The sequence below is a fragment of the Solenopsis invicta genome, chromosome 16 (assembly GCF_016802725.1).
Source record: "Solenopsis invicta isolate M01_SB chromosome 16, UNIL_Sinv_3.0, whole genome shotgun sequence".
Lineage (NCBI taxonomy): Eukaryota > Metazoa > Arthropoda > Insecta > Hymenoptera > Formicidae > Solenopsis > Solenopsis invicta.
The window spans coordinates 17096177-17117850 of record NC_052679.1 but is presented as its reverse complement, the minus strand read 5'-3'; the positions used below and the strand labels follow the sequence as shown (position 1 = coordinate 17117850).

Sequence of the window (21674 nt, the reverse complement as noted above, 5' to 3'; positions counted from 1 at the left end):
ACTCGGAAAGAATGTAATCGGATGAGGACGAGCACCGTTAGACAGGTACAGTCGTACACACGCGTCCAGGAAGCAAACGATGCGACGGATATGCGCGAACTTAATCCGGAATTGCGACGACCGCGATACGACCGGCGAAACGGAAGAAGATTACGATCGCGAACCGGTGCGCGCGGCTTCTCAAAGTGCAAACTCTCCAAACCAAACTCAGCATGCCCATCGACAACAGATTATTGCATCCGATACTTGGTTGGATCCCAATATTCTTACGCGGATATACAATAATTATAACGGTAAACACGTGTATCAGCTGTAATCGTACGCATACAATGTGCATTAATGCGTGCCGTTGGACTGATAACACGTACCGAGAAACTCGTCGTCTTTTTACGCGCAGAAACCAGGATCTTTTCCATTATGTGTGGCCCATATCTTTTCCCATTAAAACTAAGAACGATCGTAGAATAGAAAAGCATTTACGGTTGCGAAACCCAGTTTACAATCGCATAAAGCAAGACGGCTCACCCTTCGCGAGGCGATTCAGAATGAGGTCCTTGTGTTGTGCGGTATGAGGCTCAGGAAGCACCACGAGAAGGTAACAGCCGCTGAGGGGCGACGGCGGTGGATGTTGCTGCGGTGGCTGTTGCTGCTGAGCGGTCGCCTGCACCGGCACGGCGGTGCCGGTGATCGGCGTGCTCGGGGATGCAGTCTGCTCGACATTTGTCGTCGTGGCTCCCTCCCCTCCTCCCTCTCCTCCTCCACCCCCTCCTCCTCCTCCGCCCTCCCCGGTAGGGTCCGTGGTACTCATTGCTGCAACATTATATCATCGTATAGAGAAAAATCCTTGAAAAATCTATATTCCTATATGTAATTCTTTTTCTTTATTAAAATTTTCTGCGTACCATTTGTTAAGCGACATATCTCCTAGGCATAAATTTATTGATTATGAGAGGAGTTATTCTTGAATTCTCTCGCTCTCGAGTCCGCAGAAATATCCGATTCAGATATAATGACAATTTCGATTAAATTCGTGAACGTGCGGTAAAAGCATTAATAGTCTGCTTATCGATTGCTGTCCACTAATCGCTGATTATACTCGCTGAGAGTAGTTATTCCGCTATTAAACTGTCTCACTACTTTTTCATTTGAAACTAATCGGTCTTTTAAGCGGCGCTACTTAATCTTCCTTTCATAGCGGCCGGCCCATCAAGTGTTCAATCATTGACGCGAGGTACTCGGCTTTTTAAATCTTAAATAGCCGAGCTCGTAATACTTTTAGTGTAAGCGAAACGAAAATTGCATTTTTTTATCACACCGACGAGCGCGCGCTGCGTGAAAGAAATATAAAATAAAAAAAAGTACTCCAACATCTTCACGAGAGCAAATTTTCATATCCCGTTAAGGCAGAACGCCGGCTTAACGTTATCACGGTTACCACAGCTCTTTATTAGTGTACGTAATGTGTTGCACGCATGGTGCTAATTGCAATTAACGCGTGCAACGCGGTCAGCCGAGACAAAGAATGAAAACGCCAGGCAAACGATTCGTGTTCCACTGTTGTACGAATTATTCGTTGAATTTACCTCCGTCGCGGCATCGTCGTACCGTTTCTGTCCGACAAATAGCTTCGTGCGTTCCATCTGCACCGCGTACGAAAGATGGAAGATGAAACGGACTCGCGGCCGAAATAGAAGTGGCAAGGGTCGAGGAGAGGCGTAACGCCGACGGGGGTTGGCGGTACACAAAGCGCCGCTCTGCCTCCTGCCTCGTTCCTCTTCCTCGAGTCAAAACGCGGTCGTAATTCCTTCTTCGTACAGACGGCACAGTCTCGATATCACCCTTTAATACTCGCTTTATTCGGTCGGTGAACGTATGCCCCGAGCACGAAACTTTATGACGTACGATCAATCGTAGAAAACTCTCGACGAACTTCTCCGGTGGAAGTTGCGACGAAACAATGGGAAATTAACGAGCGATACCATTCCTTTTATACAAATCTGGGTTTACAAATTTGAGGAGACACTTCCACTCGAGTCAATCCCGAGAAATTTGCACGATGATAATAGAACTTTTGACAATTGTACGACAAGAATAGTTCTCGGAGGTTATTTCTCGAGACTAGTCTTCTCGGTTCTTCTAACATCTACAATGACTCTCTGATGCAGTGAGAAAAAAAATTGTTGAAAAAACTAAAATATGTAGTCCGGTACGATCGATTAAACTCTGAGTTGACTCAACAGTTATTCGGTTGCATTAAAAGAAATAATTTCATTCAACCATTCAAATTTTATAACCAAGACTTTATTAAACCAACTCGATATTTAGTTGCACGTATCGGATTAAGTATTTTAATTTTTCAACAAAATTTTTTCTCAGTGTAGGAATTTATACCATGTGTGTGTGTGTGTGTGTGTGTGTGTGTGTGTGTGTGTGTGCGTGCGTGCGTGCGTGCGTACATGCGTGTGTTCAGATTCGGGGATATCTATACGTACGAGAGTTCAAGGGAAAATCGAGTGCTACTAGCCGGTCGGCAAATCGAAGCTCTCAAGGCGAAGACTGCACCGGCGGCGGCCCTGCGCAGTTTTCTGCAGCTAAGCCGAACGTCGATGAGATTTCCGTCGAAACCCTACGAGAGACCGAGCTTTTTTTCGTCGAAAGGGAAATCAGTTTTCTGGGAAAGAGGAGTCTGAGAAGCTTCACACGTCCACCGTGGAATTCGCGGAATTTCCAACTTTGCGGCGGATCGCCGTGGAGGATCGTTGGGGAAACCCCGATCCCCAAGAGGAGATTGCTTGCCTCCTCGACGAGTCGGCGCCGTGGTCGTACCGCACGCACGCACATCGGCGAAGCCGGCATTGCGCAGGATTTACACGAGCCTTCCGTGCGGCGCTACCACGTCCCGTGTTGGGCGCAATGCGCAAGACGGCCACGATGCCGGGTGGCCCGCACATAGTCTTTAGATCATTGATCCAAATTCGACGAGGGGAACAGCCGAAAGTCTCGCGCGATCGATCGAACGCGTGTTCGACATCCGGTCACGAGGGAACGATACCGGTATTCGCTGTTGGTCACTGACGTGGACATTGCTTTTGATAAGCTCTCTATCTTTCTGCTCGCTTACCTCTAACGAAACGATCGGGAAGATAGGGTTTTATGATTCAGTACTGAAGATAACAGAGATGACCGGCGACGGCAAAGTCGACGGTATCCCGTTGAAACTTTCAGGACGAGACCACCCCACCACGTACCGTGCACTGCAGTGCAACCCCTTAGTAACAGATCGCCCCCTCTCGCGAGGTGCCCGGCGACGGCGGCAGTGGCGGCGGACCGTATGCCGACCGATAAAATCTATACGTCATACGACAAGCGGGGAAATCGTCAGCAAAAATTTCGTCAGAGTTGCATACGCTGCAACCCCGTCCGTCCGTCTATCCGTCCATCCGTCCGTCCGTTTATCCGTCATTGCCGACGTGACCTGATTAACTGGTAGGTCACCGACACGTAGCGGATTTCGATCGGTTCGAGCCCTCGGCCAAGTTTTCAATAGTGGTAGCGCACTCACCTGGTTACTCGTTACTCCCTCCAGCAATATTTCTGGGTACCACGAGCCGGGATAGTAGCCTCGACGACCGGGTTTCCAGATTCCGCCGGAGGTATCCTTTTCAGGGCTGCTACCGCCGCGGTAATGGGCGAACGATGATGTCGCCCTTGACTAACGGGATGTCCCTCGGAGGAAAGGGGAGAGTCGCGCGTACGTCGGAGACTGTCCGTCTCCGAGCCGTTCGTCCCTTCGTCCGCTTTCTCGAGACCCAATGGGAGATGGAGCGCCGATGGGGGGTCACACCTCTCTCGTTCCCTTCGCGCACCGTGAAAAGTACTGTACCAGACGCAGAGATCGGAGCGATTCAGAACGGGTGAGATCAAAGCGAGCGGACAAGGGAGTACGGGACGGTAGATAGAGATAGGACGGGAAAAAGAGACGTTCATAGGTAGAAGAGAGGAAAGAAGAGTGAGGAACGACAGAACTCGTGTGCAGCACCGTGACGTACGTTTAACGTTATACGTGTCTCTGTGTATCGGAGCAAGCACCCGGAGCGATGCTACAACACCGGGCGTCCCGAAGGCCACGGGGGTTGCGAGCGAACGAGCGAACGAGAGACCGAACGAGAGAGAGGAGAGATCGAAAGGAAGAGAGAACAAGAGAGAGAGACAGAGAACTACGCGGGGACCGACGTAGGGAGATCGACGGACGGCCTCCGACGGCGAACGACGTTTCGTTGTCCGATGCGGAAGCCTCTCCGTCGAATGCACGTCGGAAACGTACGGACGCGAAAAATCCTCCTCTCTTCGACGGACTCTGTTCCCTCTGCTGTCGAGACGGCGACGGCGGCGGCGGCGGCGGCGGCGGCGGCGGCGGCGAGAGCGAGGGCGACGGCGACGATTTTCACAGTGCTTGTTGCGGCCTCTCGGTTATCTAAGCTCGGCAGCAACACTCGCGTTGCGGGCTGCCGGCTCTCTGACGGGAGAACTCGCGGCGCTGCGGCCCCCTGCGTCGGCGGCGGCAGCGGCGGCGGCGACGACGGCGGCGGTGGTGGCGGTGGAGAACCCTCTCTCACCCCCCTGTCGCGACGCACCTACCGGCACCCCCACTAGTCGTGCGGCGCGATTGGTCGTCCGCGCAGCCGAGCCTACCGCCGCCACTGCTGCCACCGCCACCGCCGCCGCTGTCGTCGTCGCGCCGGTCTATACACCGTCAGGGACGATCACCACGTATAGAACGCTTCTGGGTATATTGTACGTGACCGGAGTCTGTCTGGGTGTCGCGCGAACCGAGGAGAGGAGGCTGTCGCAGGGGAGGCACACGACGGGAGGGAAGGCATCAGACTCGCCGACGTAGTAGGAACCGGCGAAAAGGCGAAAAGACGACCAGACGAAACGGAAATGACGTAACGCCCGTCAGATCGGAGAATCCCCCGAGTGATCAAGGGCTGAACCTCCTCCCCTCCCTTGACGGAGATCGCTGTCGAGAAGGGCAGAGTTAATGAGGATCGGGATCTACGTGCGCTTTGTACACACGCGCACGGAATCGGCCGGCTTGCACACGTTGGGGATGACGGCGAAGATCAATCGGCGAACGGGCGTGCCCGGGATTGCAATATTCATGGATATTGTAACATCTTGGAAGTTGACTTATGCGCGTAATGGTAATGCAGTTCGGGCAAGTGATAGATAGGGGTAATTAGCGGTCGTCCTTTTGGTTCTCATGATTAGAACGCGGCTGGGGATTATCCCACGATTATCCCCCTGCTACAGATTTCGCAGGATTCACAGGGCTCTGACAAAACTGAATTATTGCGTCTAATATCGGATATTCGTATTCCTGAATGCGATTCTATTAGTTACGAATTAGCTGAAATAATTAAGTAAATGGCCAAACTGAGTGATCTCGCTTGATTTGAGCAGAGAACGGCAATAACGACAAGTGGAGATTGACTGATGTATTACTCCAATGGGTTACTCGACAAAAACTGGTTTTTGTTTTCAGCAATTTTGTGTTTTCATAAGACTAGTAATTTATCAATCAACGTGGCACCTTTTGCGAACTGCTCAACGGGGCGAACATGAAGTATGACTAAATGCAACATACAGCAACAACGGGAAATGTAAAAACCTATTATAAAGGATGAAATATTATAGGATGATCTATTCTTAAAACCTACTCATATTTTTTTGTTAAATAAATAAATTGATACGTCCTGTCGTCCAATATGAACGGTCATATTAATGAATCAATTTTTTTGATCGCCATTTTTGAATCTTGGTTAATAAATTTCTTTCGAAAATTTTTTACAACATCAATAATACAAGATACCAACAATTTTATAAGACATTTACGACTCTTATTTTCCGACTTATTTTTGCTCGTTCGCCTGCCCGATGCTGGTTAAATGTCACGAATTTATCGGTTCTGGAAGAAATATCTTTTTCCGTAGGGATGACTGATCCGCCGCTACGAGCTTAGCAAACCCGAGCCCAGTACACTGCGGATACTCTCGTGCATTTACACATATTGTTTTTTACGTTTATATACATTTAAACATGTATTTTCATAGGCAACAATTTTATTAACATTTTAGGTAAAACAAACATACAATCTAAATAAAAAGAAAGAATAAAATGCACTTAGTATTTTACATATTATGGAAACAGGATAACGAAAGTTGAAACTCATTTGTATCTATATACTTCTTTGAAAAATCTCTTTTTCTTGTTCTCTTTCTTTTTCTTTCTTTCTCTCAGACAGAAACGTAGTGGAAAGTCGATATTCTTTGTGTCTACGTGCCGGGTGACAAGATGGTGACTGTCGGCATTCGGGAAAAGTAGAATATCGGCGGAAAGGGTGAGTCGGGGGGTTGCCATTCTCCCTATCCCAAGAATTTCCTTCCGACTTGATTCTCCGTACGACAGCCAGAATAATGTATCTGGAAGGTGTTGCTGTCGCCCGGGCGTAACTTCGGAAAACGGATTCGCGAGTTCCGTTTTCCAGTGAGAGCGAGACTCACACCGCCCTAAAGTCGGACGTCAATGGGAGCTTCATGCGAAGAAGAGAAACGTCGGAAGCGTCGCGCTTGTCAAACTTCATACCGTTTCTCTCGCGTTATAATATTAAATTTAAAAATTATTGCGTTCACGTACACGCCTCTGGTCCCCTGATCTCCTTTCATCCGATGAGCGCCGCGTGTGCCGAATTCGAGATTTTGCATCCCTCCTCGATAAACATCCTTTGGGTAGCATGTCGTAAATGTGTCGACTCGAGTCGAAGCAGGTCGACGTAGATGAACGATGAGCAAAAGCGACTTATAACGTGCGATAATTAATTGCACGCTCGGGTTGGTTGACTAATGAAACATTTCGCGGTACATCGGGCTCGCTAAGTAGCGTATTATAAGGTGTAACATCGACAGGGAGTCCATAATTCCACGCGACGCTATCGATTTCGAAAGAACGCGGAGGCAAGTTTCTCGTCCGATGCAAGTTTAATGCCCCAGCCCTAATGCGCAACGATGGTTGTTTATGTGAGCAACTCCGGCGATCATGGGTGCGCAGAAACGACGGTAGTTAAATATCAAGGTTCGATAACGGTACGAGAGCGCGAGATATAAGTCTGTTATAAGAAGCGATTTATCGCAGTCATGCTCATTTGTCGCATTGCAGTGAGGAACGTACATTGTGCGATCCTTCGGGCTCTCGCGCTGAAGACGCCTTGGCGGAATCTCTTAACGAACAGGCACGCACGTCAACTTCAACGGTTTGAAAAGCTTTGAAAAGAGTATGCGGTAAAACAAAACGATCGCGTCATTATTATATTTGTAAAAAAAGAAACATAATACCGCAATATTGCCCGTAATAACACGTTAGCGACTAAACAACGAGAATTTTACGTGCAGAAAGTCTCTCTCTCTCTCTCTCTCTCTCTCTCTCTCTCTCTCTCTTGCCGTTTAATTATCTCAAAGATTCCACCAGTTAATTTGAATTTCTCGAATAGTTTCTAACATTATGCACTTTACGGTTTCCTTATGATCTCGGTGTTTACATATCTGATATATTTTCAATTTTGTGCAATTTTCGTAAAAGGATTTCTTTTGTTTGATCTACGCTCGCTAGCGCAGGAATAACTTATAATTTACTAACTGAAAATTTTTTCTGACGTGATGTGCGAGCAAAACTGAATGTCTAAGTGCCTCGCAGGAACTTCCATGCAGCTTCGCAGGGACGAAAACGTGACCACGCTACCAATGCGTCTATTCATTCAGAAACGTTCATAATACTTTCCGACGCGAGCGAGACAACGTCTTTCGTACGATTCTCTAACTGAAGGTATTCTAACGTGACGACAACATCTGAACGAGATCGTAATGAAGCCACCGCGTATAATTGACTCTAATAACTTTTCAATCATCTGCGGCGTTACGTTCTTCTTCAACGCAATTGTCGTGTACGAAATGTAACCGTGTAGCGACGTTTAATTTAAAGTTGCATGGAACCGTGACTGCACGAGATTACACAACGACGGAAATTAAAAATGAAAGATATGCAGAGCACAAATAAAGCAAAATAAATTAGGGCGTAATTAAAAAATGTATAAAAACGTTATGCAAAGAATAAAATTTTTGTCTATTTTGTGTCACAGGAAACAGTGCTGGAAAAAATTGAAATAGGAAATAGCAATAGATAAATATTTATTTAAGAGATGCATCTATAAAAAATGCTATTTTGAAATAAATAATTTTGTGTAATAAATATAAAAAGAGCAGATAGTACTCAACGTTTATATATTTATTTGAAATAAAATATTTATGTTACATTTCAGTGTATCATGGATAAATGTGTTTTCTATTTTCTAATCATATTTTTCGTTTCTTTAACATATAAAATAAAAAATAGTAAGGTGAAAATAAAATTCAGCACATATTTCATGGATATATTGGTGTAACTCATTTTCCTATAAGCATCTTTCAAAATAAATTCACTTGTCAATGGTTATCAAGTAGCTGTTTCAAGTAAACGTACAAATGTTAAAATATTACTATTTGCTTTTTTGTTACGTAAAATATAATACTTATTTTAAACAGTATTTTGTTATTGATACATTCTTTAAATAAATATTTCCGTTGAAGTTATTTCAATTTTTCCTGAGCGTTTCTGAGAAAAAGCAATAATCTTTAGTCCGTTTATCTTATAATTATATAGATCGCATTTCATAAGCTCGACATCTTCGCAAAGAAAAAGAAAAATATAATATTAAAGACCGACGGTTGGCGGAAAATTTATACGCCAGAGAAAATGGAGACAATCGTATCTTTTCCGACGCGTCGCCGCGCCCGTGCTTATTGGAAAACTCGTTTGCGCCGCCTCTTTGCTAAAACGCGTAGACAAAGTTGAATTTACGCTTTCCGAGAATGGTCGACTTTAAAGCCGTCCATTAAACTCCTCTTTAGCATTTAAGTTTCAAGTGATACGCGCGACGCCCGTAGTTGCTTGAGCACGTGTCTCGCTTTTAAAGGGGGATTGATACATTTTTTATTGGGTCGTACGATCGGTAGCATGCTTTCACTCTATGCTATAGATAAAACTACGGCGGAGATATGCTTTTAATTTTTTTCCCAGAAATATGATTTGGTAAGTCGCATTTATGTCGCGCGAGATCGAGAACGCGAACGAGATTGAGTTAGCTCCAAATTTGGAGATCCTCTAAGCGTAGTTATACTTTAATAAGGCTCGTTTCTCAAGCCTTGCGATGAGTTTACATAATCTATGCACGCATTGCGGAAGTTTACCCAGCTCTCCCAAGTTCCTCGAAACTAAAATAATTGGAAACGGAGTTGAAAGGAGAATACATGGAATACGTATTCGTAATTTCTTCGTAATTTTGAATCTACCGACTTATTAATTTATTTCTTACTACAATTTCTCAAAGTTGCACTCTTTTGTTTAGACGAAAAACTATGAATTGGAAAAGACGAGTGTCTCGGCATGAACGATATTGGACGAGAAGTGATAAACGAGTAAACGGTGGACGTTCACGTATGCGCAATCTATGCGTTACTAATTACATACTGTGCTACCCGGTTAACTGTACTTTCGGGCGGTACCAGCATGGTATTTGCGATTGCGAATTGCAAGAGATTGCAATTCTGCAACGAGAGACGAAAGGAGATCTCCGGAACGAATGCAGTTTGCATCTGCTTTCCTGCTATCTCTTTCTCTCTCTCTCTCTCTCTCTCTCTCTCTCTCTCTCTCTCTCTCTCTCTCTCTCTCTCTCTCTTCTTTCCTCCTTCCCTTCCGTATTCTCTTCCTCTAAATCCCAACGCGATACATTTACATAGCGTCACATCGCATCGCGCTGCTCTGACACTGATGTGACGCGACTCACGATTAAGAGGTTCCTCGTGATCGCGGTCGCCGATTTATCGATCTCCCGAATAGTTTCGATTGCCGCAATGCATCTCACGATTTCCAATGGCGTAACATTTGAATTGCCCTTTGCAAATCCAAATCAATCGATATTTAGTCATAGTTTTTGCTTAAAATTTATTGCCCTGCGGCTGTACCCATTTGTAGGATGTTGCATTCGTTCCAAAGTGGATTCTCTAATAAATCTCTTTTTGGTCAGTTGTTTTTATATTACTTTTTAATGTGACAGCAGAAGCAGTAACAAATGATAATATGCAATTCACATTTACACACTGAGAGAAAAAATTACTAAATTTACATAAATTTACATAAACTAAATTTAAATAAACTTATTTAAACTCATTAGACTTATAAATTTAAATAAACTTATTTAAACCAAATTTAAATAAATTTAAATAAATATGTTATTATTGCTATTCAAATAACTTTTGTATCAAATTAATAATATTTACTACAAACAAATAATTTTGATTTGTTTGAAATAAATAAGTTATTCGAATAGTACTAATAACATATTTATTTTTATTTTGGTAACTTTTCTTTCAGTGTAGGTATATCAATAATAAAATAGTTTTGTCTTCTCATATCTTTTAAAGTGTAACTCGTAAAGCTCTTACAAAATTTTTTAAAAATAATTGTGTATACTCGTACATATATACACATAAATTTCACTGATGTACTGTGCATAGAGAAAAAATTAGTATCAAATCAACAATTCATTGTTTTATATATAAGCAAAAGTATGAAATCTTTTTGAAAAAATTTATAATCTTAAGCAGACATAATTTGCTAACACGAAGAAATTTTGTTTTTTTATTTTTATCGTCAGCAAATTATGTTTGTTTAAGATTATCAAATTCTTTGAGAATGTTTTTATATTCTTGTTTACTTGTGAAACAATTGTTATTTTTTGATATTAATTTTTTTTCTGTGCAGATATACGAGAACATGTTCAGAGAATATTTGTCATGTCGTCCATTAAAATAGGAATGCAGAAATTCATCCCTTGAATTTCTCCAAGCATGTTTCAAGCAATCTCACTTTACAAATGAGATTCTCGGCTTTAAGCGTAGCTCCGCGATATCATGCTTCTTGAAAATTTCCGCAGTAACGGCCGCTAGATGAAGTAGTAGTCCGGGCGTGGGACGCGCTTTTTACAGCCCTGGTTATACTGCGCGGTGCTAGTATTGACCGGCGCCCCTTACTAACCGTGTTGAGAACATCAGAAACCGAAGTATAGCAACCCCCTTTGCGCCTTTCTCCGCTTTCCAGGGAAGCTCGATCTTGCTTCGCACCGCATCCTCTTAACTCGTACGTCCAATGTCTGCATCCACGCACCTGCGTTCTCCAACTGCAATCCGGTGCTTTGGCTTAACGGAGCATCTTGCGATTAGTCGATATGGAAACATCAGAAAGTATTGGACCCCCTTCTCTTTTCTCTTCTCCCCTCCTTTTCATCGATATTACATTAAAAATTGGAATTATTTCGCTTAATGAAATTATCGAGGCACTCAGTAATCATTGAATCGTAATTCCTCGGGAGAACGAGAAATTCTAAAGTTTTTTCTCTTTAGAAACAATGAACTCGCGAGCGGTCGTAGCTTTAATTGAATTTCAATTCGGAATCGAATTACTCCGATATCCAGCGATGAAAATTAAAAATTCGCGAGAACGAAGATACGACGCCGCGGCAAAAATCTCGCTCCGGGAAAATGGTATTTCGATTCTCCGCTGGAAATAGCGAGGCAACGGTCTGTATCATTAATTATTGTGACATCGGCTAGTTGGTCGCACCTGCATATCACACGGCAGGGAAAAATACTATGGCAGCGGGACCGCTGCATCCGCGTGGCGCATCCGCGCAAAATTGATTGCGGTCAGTAAGCGGACTTTCTTTCTCCGTCTAAGTAGCAAACGGCGCCGTTAACGACATCGACTTAGCGAGATAATCAGAGCAGATGATTTTAATTAATGCGCGATAACGAACGAAATTCCTCCCGCGGGACATCTGCATACGCGGGTAAGCGTTTCGTCTTCTTGCACGGGGAGCGCACGGAAAGCGGAAAACGAATCGGCGCGCTCGTTGCGCACCGAAATTTATCGCGATCGCGTGATCACAGGGCGGCGTTAATTGCGTACACCGAATATCCCGTAATTTCCAGTTCACCGATGAAAGAGCTGCGTCACGTCAGGCGTTACGTGGAAAAAAAAAGAAAGAGAGAGAGAGAGAGAAAAGGATCAACCCGATTCTTCGAGGAAAAACGAGCGTATCGATTCGCGCGCATCGGGTGCAACGTTCTCGCGTGCTTGCGCTCGATGCCGCGATTTATTTCTTCCCGTGTCATACATGCTATATTTTTCACTCGCCTCTCGGCGTTTCGTACAATCGGCCGGGAGGATTCGCCGTCCTCGTAATTTCCTACGTACGATCGCGTGTACCGCTCGCTGTCGCGATTTCCCACTCGTGCGGATCCGAACAGGGCGCTCCTTCTCCGAGTTACTTAGGAACAACGACGAGCTCGCATCGCGCGCAACTTACACATGCGCAACTTCTGGGTGAATTAATTCGCGGATTAGCGTAACCGCCCGAGCGAGTCCGCTCAATAATTATCGCTTACACCTGGCGGCAACCGTTACCGGTATGTATCTCCGGGGTAGATTCATTTGCAACGTGCGCGCGATCTCTCGCATAATCCCGTGGCTCTTATTATTAAGGAGATTACTCGCAGCGCTTCGTCCAATCGAATATGGAATTTCGCCGATAATCCGCGAGGGCTCGCGCGGCTATTCAAGATTGCCGTCGGATTTGATGCGGATTTGAATAATGGACGTGAAAGTTTAGCAATTAACTTCCATCAACTTCCATCGTCCTCGCGGCTAATCGAAAACAGATCGAAATCTGCGTAAATTGCGGAAGATACCCGTTTCTCTATTTCGTTTGTAATTTTGATCTTATAAATTTCTACCTGCGACGTTTAATAATTTTCAACGTAACGCGGATAAGTATCTGCGAGGACAATCTCTAGGAGAGTTATCGCTCTCGAAAGAGCCGGGCGTTGGCTTCGCTAATCTCGGTGCTAATTGCCACACGATCGCGGCACTGCTGATGACCGCTGTCAGGGGCAGTAGGACGGGCTCGGTTGTCAGACAAAGGCCGCATTAAGCGCTGTAGGCTGTGCTGCATTCGTGCGATACGGGTGTCTACCCGAGTTATGTTATCAAGAAACGGAAAATAGGGCACTTCCGGCATTAATTAATCGCCACGATATGCTTATGGCGACTCTGCGAAGTCGCAGAACGCACCTGCGCACGCAATTCACCGCGTACTGACGTTATTTCAGACGTCGAGTCGCTTAGAAAATTCCGCGAAGAAGAATCGATAGAATCCCACTGGCCGGTGTAATCGGACGCACGAGTCGGACGCGTCGTTTCGAGACTTCTCAGATAAAACATAGAAATTATATTATCAAAAGTCACTTATTTGTAGGGATCGTATGTAAAATGATATTATCTAAAGTATATATTTTAAACTAAAAAAAATTAAAATTTATTTATTGTTTAGTATTTAGTTAAAACAGATGTTTGAGTTCACTGTTAAAAATCGGCAGCAGAATTTAATGAAAAGTAACGGCAGCAAATTTTAAGCAGATACGTACATTAAAAAACATTTAATGTACATTATTCAATGTAAATTTAATGTTGTCAAAAGTGCAGTAAAAGTGTACTAATTTCATGCATAAGATTTTTACTTGTTGCATTAAATTTAATGTATATTAAATGTAATGTGTAACTTAAAAATACGTTAAATTTTATGACATTTTTTAACAGTGCTTAGCATGCCTTTATCGTCGTTTGTATTGATGGAAATATTATTTTCCTATAGCGACTTTATCATGAGACCGAACTGAAGGATGCCAATTTTGAGATGCTAGTTTTAATTAAAGATGAAAGATTCTGTACAAGAGTTTCATACATAATATATAATACAACTATAATTTGATATATAATACAGTTATAGCTTAATGAAAATATTAATGTTCAAATTCAAATGAGTAAAATCCTAAACAATTATTTTGTATTTGAAATTTTTGTTCTTACATATTTCTTATTTTTTATTTTAAATAAGTTTCTGAAATCTATTTCATATCTTTTATTTTAAATAAGTCATTATTTTACTGACCTCCTGCTCATCGTAATGATGCCATAAGAATAACATTTATCGACTTATAAGTGACAAATAAAATTACGATGACGTTATTATAATGCTAATTCTTATGACTTTGTGTTCCTCCTGGCTTTCTTCCGCACGTGGCTTTACTCGAGACACAGAGACCGGAAGAGAAAGAGAGAGAGAGAGACGCAATTAAACTCCCAATTAAAGGAGTTCGTGATGGACTCGTGGTCGCCTGGCGAGGCGTGGCGAGACACGAGAACCACTTCACCGTTCGACAGTTCACCGTTCGGTAATACGTATGTATGTATACGCTTATTGAGAGCACAACGGAGAGGTATTATATTTGCATGGCGAGGTCATTATCGTGCAGCTTGAATCCTCCTCCGTCTTCACGTCACGCGTCACCGGTAGCACGGAGTCACCGGGCGACGCGATACCTCCATTAGTCGCGCGACCCACACCCTTCCTTTTCACCTTTATTCCTTCCTCACGCTTCCACAACTCTGTATCTATTTAACTCGATTTGCGAGAAGACGGGTTCGCAGGTGCGCCGTGCTCAAGCCGATTATACCTCGAACAATTCGCGATCGGTTTGGTTTGCAATCGAATGCATCGTGTATAAGATGTTTCCCATCAGCGTGGCGTTAACAATGGCATCAAGAAAATTTCATGGATATCGCAGATCATTTGAGAAAGTGTGTATGAATATTGATGGAATATTCGAAAACAAATGTATAAGAAAAGGAACGATTTTGCTCGAATATTTAAAAATTTAGCTGAATACGAATTTGAAAATAATTTGATTGGACTGTCAAAATTATGTAAAGCGTTCAATTATAACAAGCAATGCTAACAAAAATTTTTGACATTTCAGCAGCCAGCTTGAGCGCTCTACGTAATTAATTTAATGGTCTAACAAAATTATTTTCGCACCGAGAAAATATTGTAAACTTGATTAAATTTTTCAACTTGATTAAATTTCTCTGAGCCTTTACACATTTACATAACTTAAATATAAATAAATGAATTATTAAACTGAAGAAATTTAACCAAATTGAAAAATTTTGTCAAATTAACCATTTTTTTCTCAGTGCAGATTTGTATACAACTAAATTTTTACTTATTTTAACTAAACCGTTCTTACCGCGTACCAACACTAACCTGAGCTCCAGAGCGAATGCACTTATCAAAATACCAAAATTAGAGTTTAAACATCGCGACTTAAATACATAATTATTGACTAATTAGCAAATTAGCATTTAAACGCTTCTCGCTTTCTTATCATCTCGTTTATTTTTCGTCCCTCGAGCTTCTTAAACTGCGATAATTAGCTTAAAAACTTCCGCAGCTGCTTATCTAATATTTTCAGCTGGAAAATAGAAACTTCTATTTTGCTGATTGAAATGTGTATATATGGCAGTATATATATAAAATTATCGGTCTACGCCACCGAATTCAGTGTTAAATGTGGCTATTCATCCGAGTTTCAATCCTACGTGTTACACACGTATATTTGGCGCTAATAGATTTGCGAGTGGAAATTCATGTGGAATGAAACGGGTGTGTTTGGGACGTTAAGCGCGAGACGTGAATCGACTACCGATAGGGACGATTCGAGCGATTTGGAGTAAATAAGGTAGAGAATCGAACATTCATATTTCCCCACATAGGATATAAAATATTCAGACAACGTTGACAAGGCCGGCAATAAAAAATAACGTCCCGCCGTTAAATTACACCGCCGCCGCCGACCTGGCAAAAATTCGCGCGCCGAGGCATGAAAATAAAAAATAACAGGCTTGCTGGGGAATTTATAAAAAAAAAAAAAATTGCTGACCGATTCATCACGAATATCATAAATTTCTCACAGACACTTCAACGCTTGCGTTACACAAATAACAGGTCGCGAGGTAAATCATAAGCGCAGCAGTTTTCCTCGGACTCTCGAAAAATATTGTCGATCGATCACCGTGAGGTTTCAAAAAATAATAATCGCGAAATGATTGGGGCATCGGACAATGAGTCGGGAGAAATATCGTAACGCAAGACAACTGCCAGAAACAAAACGGGTGCGGGGACGAGGATTTATCGAAGAGGGCAGAGGCTGGGCGTTTACGAGGCGCCACGACGACGGCGTCTCATCGATCTGACCAACCGAATACCGCAGCCACTTACGATATACACCGACTGTGTGCCGTCACAGAGGATCTACATATCCGCAGAGGGAATGAGAGAGAAAGAGAACGAACTGCCAGTCGTTATCGCTGAAAACGTACCGCACACGAGACCCCCTGCGACGCGTGCGTTTTGATATCCGAACGCGGTTAAATCCTTTAAGCCCTGAAAGATCGGTCTGTCAATCGTTAAATGGCGAGGACAAACGGTGCTCGTCGCGTCGTCGTCTCGCATATCACTTTCATGCGGATAATTATAAAATGGTCGAGCAGACCCTTCGGCTACTCTTTACTTTTGAAAACAGATGTAAAACGCGATTACGTACTGCATCGCGTGACAGGTATTATCACGTTTATTATTCACTTTATTATCTTGTTAAATTCGTATTATTTATTAAACTCCGAGGAGCGCTTCAGTAACGTCCTGTATGCTTGAATCGCACCCACCGTCTGGCGAAGTAAAAGGATGTCATTTTTAAACATGAAAACTGACACGTGGTATCGGCTAAGCTGATATATCGATCGCCCTTGTCCGGTGAGCCGAAATGCATCGAGAGTGCCATGCAGCCACAATCGCGTGTTTCATTAGGACGTTCGATGAAAAATGGCACTCGCGTGATTCGCATAGCATTACGGAAAAAAATCTGGACGCGATAAGCACATTATAATGAGAGACCCAGGAATTGTGGCATAAAAAAAAGTCAGGATAAAATATATTTTCCTAATCCTTGTAGCTAAAATAAATTAATCCTGATAAGATTTACATTTATATAAGTTGCCTGAAAATAAGACATAAATTTAATATTTGTTCATACATAATGCAACATTAAATTATTTTAAGTATATGGAAAAAAACGATTTTGCTGAAGTGTCTAAAAATCTAGCTGAATACAGATCTAAAAATAAATTTGTCAAGCTTTCAAAATACTCGTAATAATGTAGAACAGTTAAATAAGCTACACTGAGAGAAAAAACATTTTACAACCAAAAATTATTTACTCGGTGGATCTTAATAGGTTATTTATTTGCAATCTAGTTACAAAATTTTAATTGAAATATTTCAGTATATAAAATGAATTTTTCTTACAGAAAATATTTACTATTTTTATATTCAAGATAATCAGATTTTTTAATTTAGACCAAAAAAACAATTTAATCAAGTAATATTATTAGTAATATTATTAGTTTATTTGTAAAATCATTATTTAAATGCAAAATATGTTAAAATACAAAATTATATACTAAGGTATGTATAAAAATATATGATTAAAAAAAAATGCATCTTTTTGTTAAAAAAAAAAATGTTCTTTTAGTGTAAAATATTAAAACATTTTGCAGTCCTGCTCATACTTGAATGTCCTACATAATTATTTTAAAGACCCAACAAAATCATTGTCAGAACTGTATCTACAATGAAAAAAATTTTATGTTCGAGTAAATATATTTATTTTAACATCATTCTTTGATTTAAATCAATACTAGCTAATATAAAATAATTTATTTTTAAACTTGAGAAAAATTTTTTTAATCAGGAAATGATGTTAGAAGAAATATATAATATTTACTTTAACATAAAAAATTGTTTTTCAGTGTATAACAGTATAATAAATTTTTAGACGCTCAGCGAAACTATTCTTTCCGTGTATCTTCAAAGATTAATGTCGGATAATAATTTATAAATACAAATTGGAATTGTCTGCGCTATCGAAAGTTATCTTATAACGTGAAGACATTTTTTTATTCGCACATTTGTAGGCGACTTTCCAAGTTTCCAACGTCGCGAAAGTGGTGCTCGCGAGTTCGGTATGAGAACCGCAGCTCAGCTCAGCTCAGACGGCTGAAGGATACCCGGCTGAAGTTCCACCAACGCCCGTTTACGTTCTCCTGGTAGATTGCTTTACTTGATGAAAACTTGGGCACTCTCCATGATCCCCCGCCGAGGAAACCAACGCGCCTCCTCTTTGTCCCGCGCCTTGTTCCTCTGATTTAATTGGGAGATCCGCCATCTGGGCTGCCCGACCGGTTCGGCGTGTGCCAAATGGCACGGAGCATTTCGTGTGGATCACTTATTCCGCTGGAAAAACTTATTCCCCGCGTTCTCCAAAGCGCAGTGGTTGGCATATGGCCCGCCAAATTATAATGTGTCGAGCAAATTTGTTCCCTTCTTTTTCTTTCGATCGCATTACGGCGATAACGTTGCTATACGTTCGCTCTTATCGCAGCGATCTTAACACGAGACTCATAATAGCACTTATCTAATCGCCAGATCGTGAAGTGCCGTAATTTCGATAATAGTAATCTCGTTAATCCACCCCGTGCTGAAGCTATGACTTCACTGCGAAGGATTTAATTATACCGATCGTTTTCACGCGTAATTCAAGATTATGTCGTCTAATGAAAGCCGTGGAGGAATACGTGGGTGAGCCGCGAGAAATACGCGTTTCAATCTCATCACGCAATGTGCAATTGCGTTCTGTACATATCTCGATTCTTTCTTCCCATAAATACACTTGCACGAGAATGCGCTATTACGGCGACTTCTGCATAGGGAACGAGTTGGCGTGCGCGTAATAGGACGATTCGCGAGTCGGCGATGCGCCCGGATCTGTCGTTGCCGTGGGACGCCAACGTAATCGGGGAACCACTGCCAGTAATAAGCGGAATCAGTTGGCGCACGCCAACTCGTTCTTCTGACCGCCGGATCCCGAGCAAGCTGATATTGCTCAACAGGTTATTCCCTACGTGACTTTCTAAACGCGCCGCGTCGTTGACGTCATTTATCTAGTTACCACGACGGTTCTCAAGCTGCAGCACCTCCTCGCGAGCTCACCCACGTCGACAGGACAGATTCGATCGGCGGAGTCTGTTGTCTTCTCGAATGCGCAGTTTCTCCCGGATCACGCGTGCATCGTGTCCCCGCTCTGCATTGTCCCCCTCGCGTCGCTTTCTTCCCGCTGTATCTCTTAATATCTCGCGATTCCTGAGAATCTTCGTTAATCCGCAAAGACGAGGCGCATGAGAAGTACTGCGACAGTAAAATGCCCATTTATGCTCGCCTAATAATATCTCGGCGTTGTCGAACATTGCGCACATCCCTCGGATTCATCCGCGCGCGCAGATCACGTAGAAACTCCTCGCCTCGCGTCTGACCACAATCTTTCTGAATCTACTGCACTGCGACTGTCGGAGACACCAGCAGCGCGACCGTCCGGGACGCGGCCGAAATTTTTATAACGAGAAATCAATCGTGTTATTAATAGCCGTCGAAGGGATGAAAGTGTTCAACTGTTCCCGCTCCCAGTTCGGAGAACGATGGGGATAATTAGCAAACACATAAATTTGATATTAAGATCTATATAAATCCATGCTTTTCGTATTTGCGACCTCGATAAGCGTAAGGGCAACGAGCGAACCGAATGAATTCTCCTTGTTTTTCGGAGCTTTCGCGAACGTTGCAGCAGTTCGATGCACCCAATCATCCGCAAACCGCGAATTGGCCAATTAGAGTAATCTGCGGACGAGCAGCTGCTGCTCAGAAGGATGAGATCCCGCGGTAATGTCTCCGCGTCGGAGATTCGTTCGAAATGACTCTACTCTAAATCAGGTCGACCAACGGGATTTTAACGTACGGTATATTCCATCGAGATTCGATACGCGTGTATACGGGCGTGTATGCGAGTGAGCGGCGCGCGCCGGCGCGTCTCGTCATGGAAAGACGACGCTCAGCATCGTGAATTTGCGAATCACTTCCTAGCCGGAGATGCTGCCTTGCTACACGGTTCGCCAATTCGAAGGCCTGACGGTATTCCCGAGCCTTTCCTTCGCACGTCGTCGGCGCGCAGATGCCGCGCCGGTGTCTCGTATCGCGCGAGGACAACGGCGACGATGACGCGGAGACGATTGCGCGACCACCGATTAAGGGATAGAAATGATTTCGCATTGTACGTGCCGACATGCGTGCGAGTATAAAGCGAGAGAAAGGAAGGAGGCGTTCCACGGGGTCGCGTCGATCAGACACGGGGCCAAGAACTAACTTCCTCCGCGCGAGACACGGCTCGCATGCTGGCGGGCGCTCTTATCTCTCGTTATTGAGTGCATGCTCGATATCAGAGTAGAACAGTTTTCACTGTTTACGCTTTTAAATATTAAAGAGTCAAATTTAAACTAAAAAATTTCTAGAGTTAAAAAAAGCATTTCATTTTTAATTTCCATGTGTTTTGGAATTTATTATTTTACACAAAGTTATGTAGTTAAAAGAACAACCTCATCTAATATTTCTATGTAATTAAATTGCTTAGTTTTGAAGTAAGTAACATTTTTAATGCATACACCTAGTAAATAATAAATTAGATTTGAGTTGAATTTAACGTTTTTAAAGTTAAACTGTTTAACTTTGTTGTTTTAGTTTATTAGCGATATATTGATTAGCAATGGTGACCTATAAAAACGAATAAAAAGAACTCAAATTGGATATAATTCGATTATAAATGTAACAATGTAGTTGACCTTTAAAACTTTACTTGCTCATAAATAAAATTCTGTCTTTTGTTATCAGCTATAAAAGTAATAACTATATATAGTCTACATAACGATAGCAAATATAGAAACGTTGGCTTCGAGAATTCTATCTTTAACTACAAAGGAAAAGGACATATTTAATGTATGCTCGATAAATGCACTGAGAAAAGTTCGTAACAGTAATCTTATGTTTATAGTTCTTCCAATTGTCAATGTCAAAAGATATTGATGGTAAAAATAAAATAAACGTTTCTGTGTAGCAAATGCAATAACAAATACAAATGTGAAAACAATTATTTTTTTAAATAATAAAAATCTTAGGAGAACGCTCGTATTGTGAATAAACACAGAGTATAATATTAGAACGGTCAAATCAACGAGCACAATTAAATAAGTAATTTTAAAATTTGAGTTACAATAATACAATTAATTAGGTAATACAATTAATTAGGGACGACGTTTCGGCTTTACTTAGCCTTCATCAGCCTATAAAGTACAAATATGTAGTAATTAAAAGTTCATTTTGTTTTAACTATCTTAAGATGACTTATTTTTTTAGCACTTGCTTACTATTTACGTATTAATAATAACTAAAAAAAATATAATTTTTATAGTTAAAGAACTATAAATTTATAGTTAACTCCGAAAATTCTGAATTATATTTATTATGAAAATCGCAACTATTTCTCTCTCTCTCTCTCTCTCTCAATGTGTTATTTCCGCTTTCGGTTCTACGTGAGCGGATTTGTTATCGATTAAACGAAAGACACTTTAACGTTGACTGTACATGCAGCGCGTGTAGGCGAACAATGCGCTTCGCATCGCCGTAAGAA

General features: G+C 42.2%; 2 protein-coding genes across 4 annotated transcripts in view; one reads left to right on the top strand and one right to left on the bottom strand.

Moving 5' to 3' along the window:
• Positions 1 to 3992, bottom strand: part of LOC105203059 (microtubule-associated protein futsch) — a 56433-nt gene extending 52441 nt beyond the window's left edge. For 2 of the 3 annotated variants that reach the window (XM_039458328.1, XM_039458330.1), the window contains exons 1-2: positions 3563 to 3992; positions 526 to 810 (exon numbers count right to left, since the gene is read on the bottom strand). In XM_039458328.1, coding sequence (XP_039314262.1) covers positions 526 to 808 — 283 coding nt within the window. In that variant the 5' untranslated portion in view covers positions 809 to 810; positions 3563 to 3992. Of the gene's footprint in view, positions 1 to 525; positions 811 to 2492; positions 3223 to 3562 lie in introns of those variants that run through there. The other variant, XM_039458329.1, reaches the window with a different exon arrangement.
• The window catches only part of LOC105203066 (atrial natriuretic peptide receptor 1), an 82855-nt gene that overhangs the window by 19060 nt on the left and 42121 nt on the right, over positions 1 to 21674 (top strand). The window lies entirely within an intron of this gene.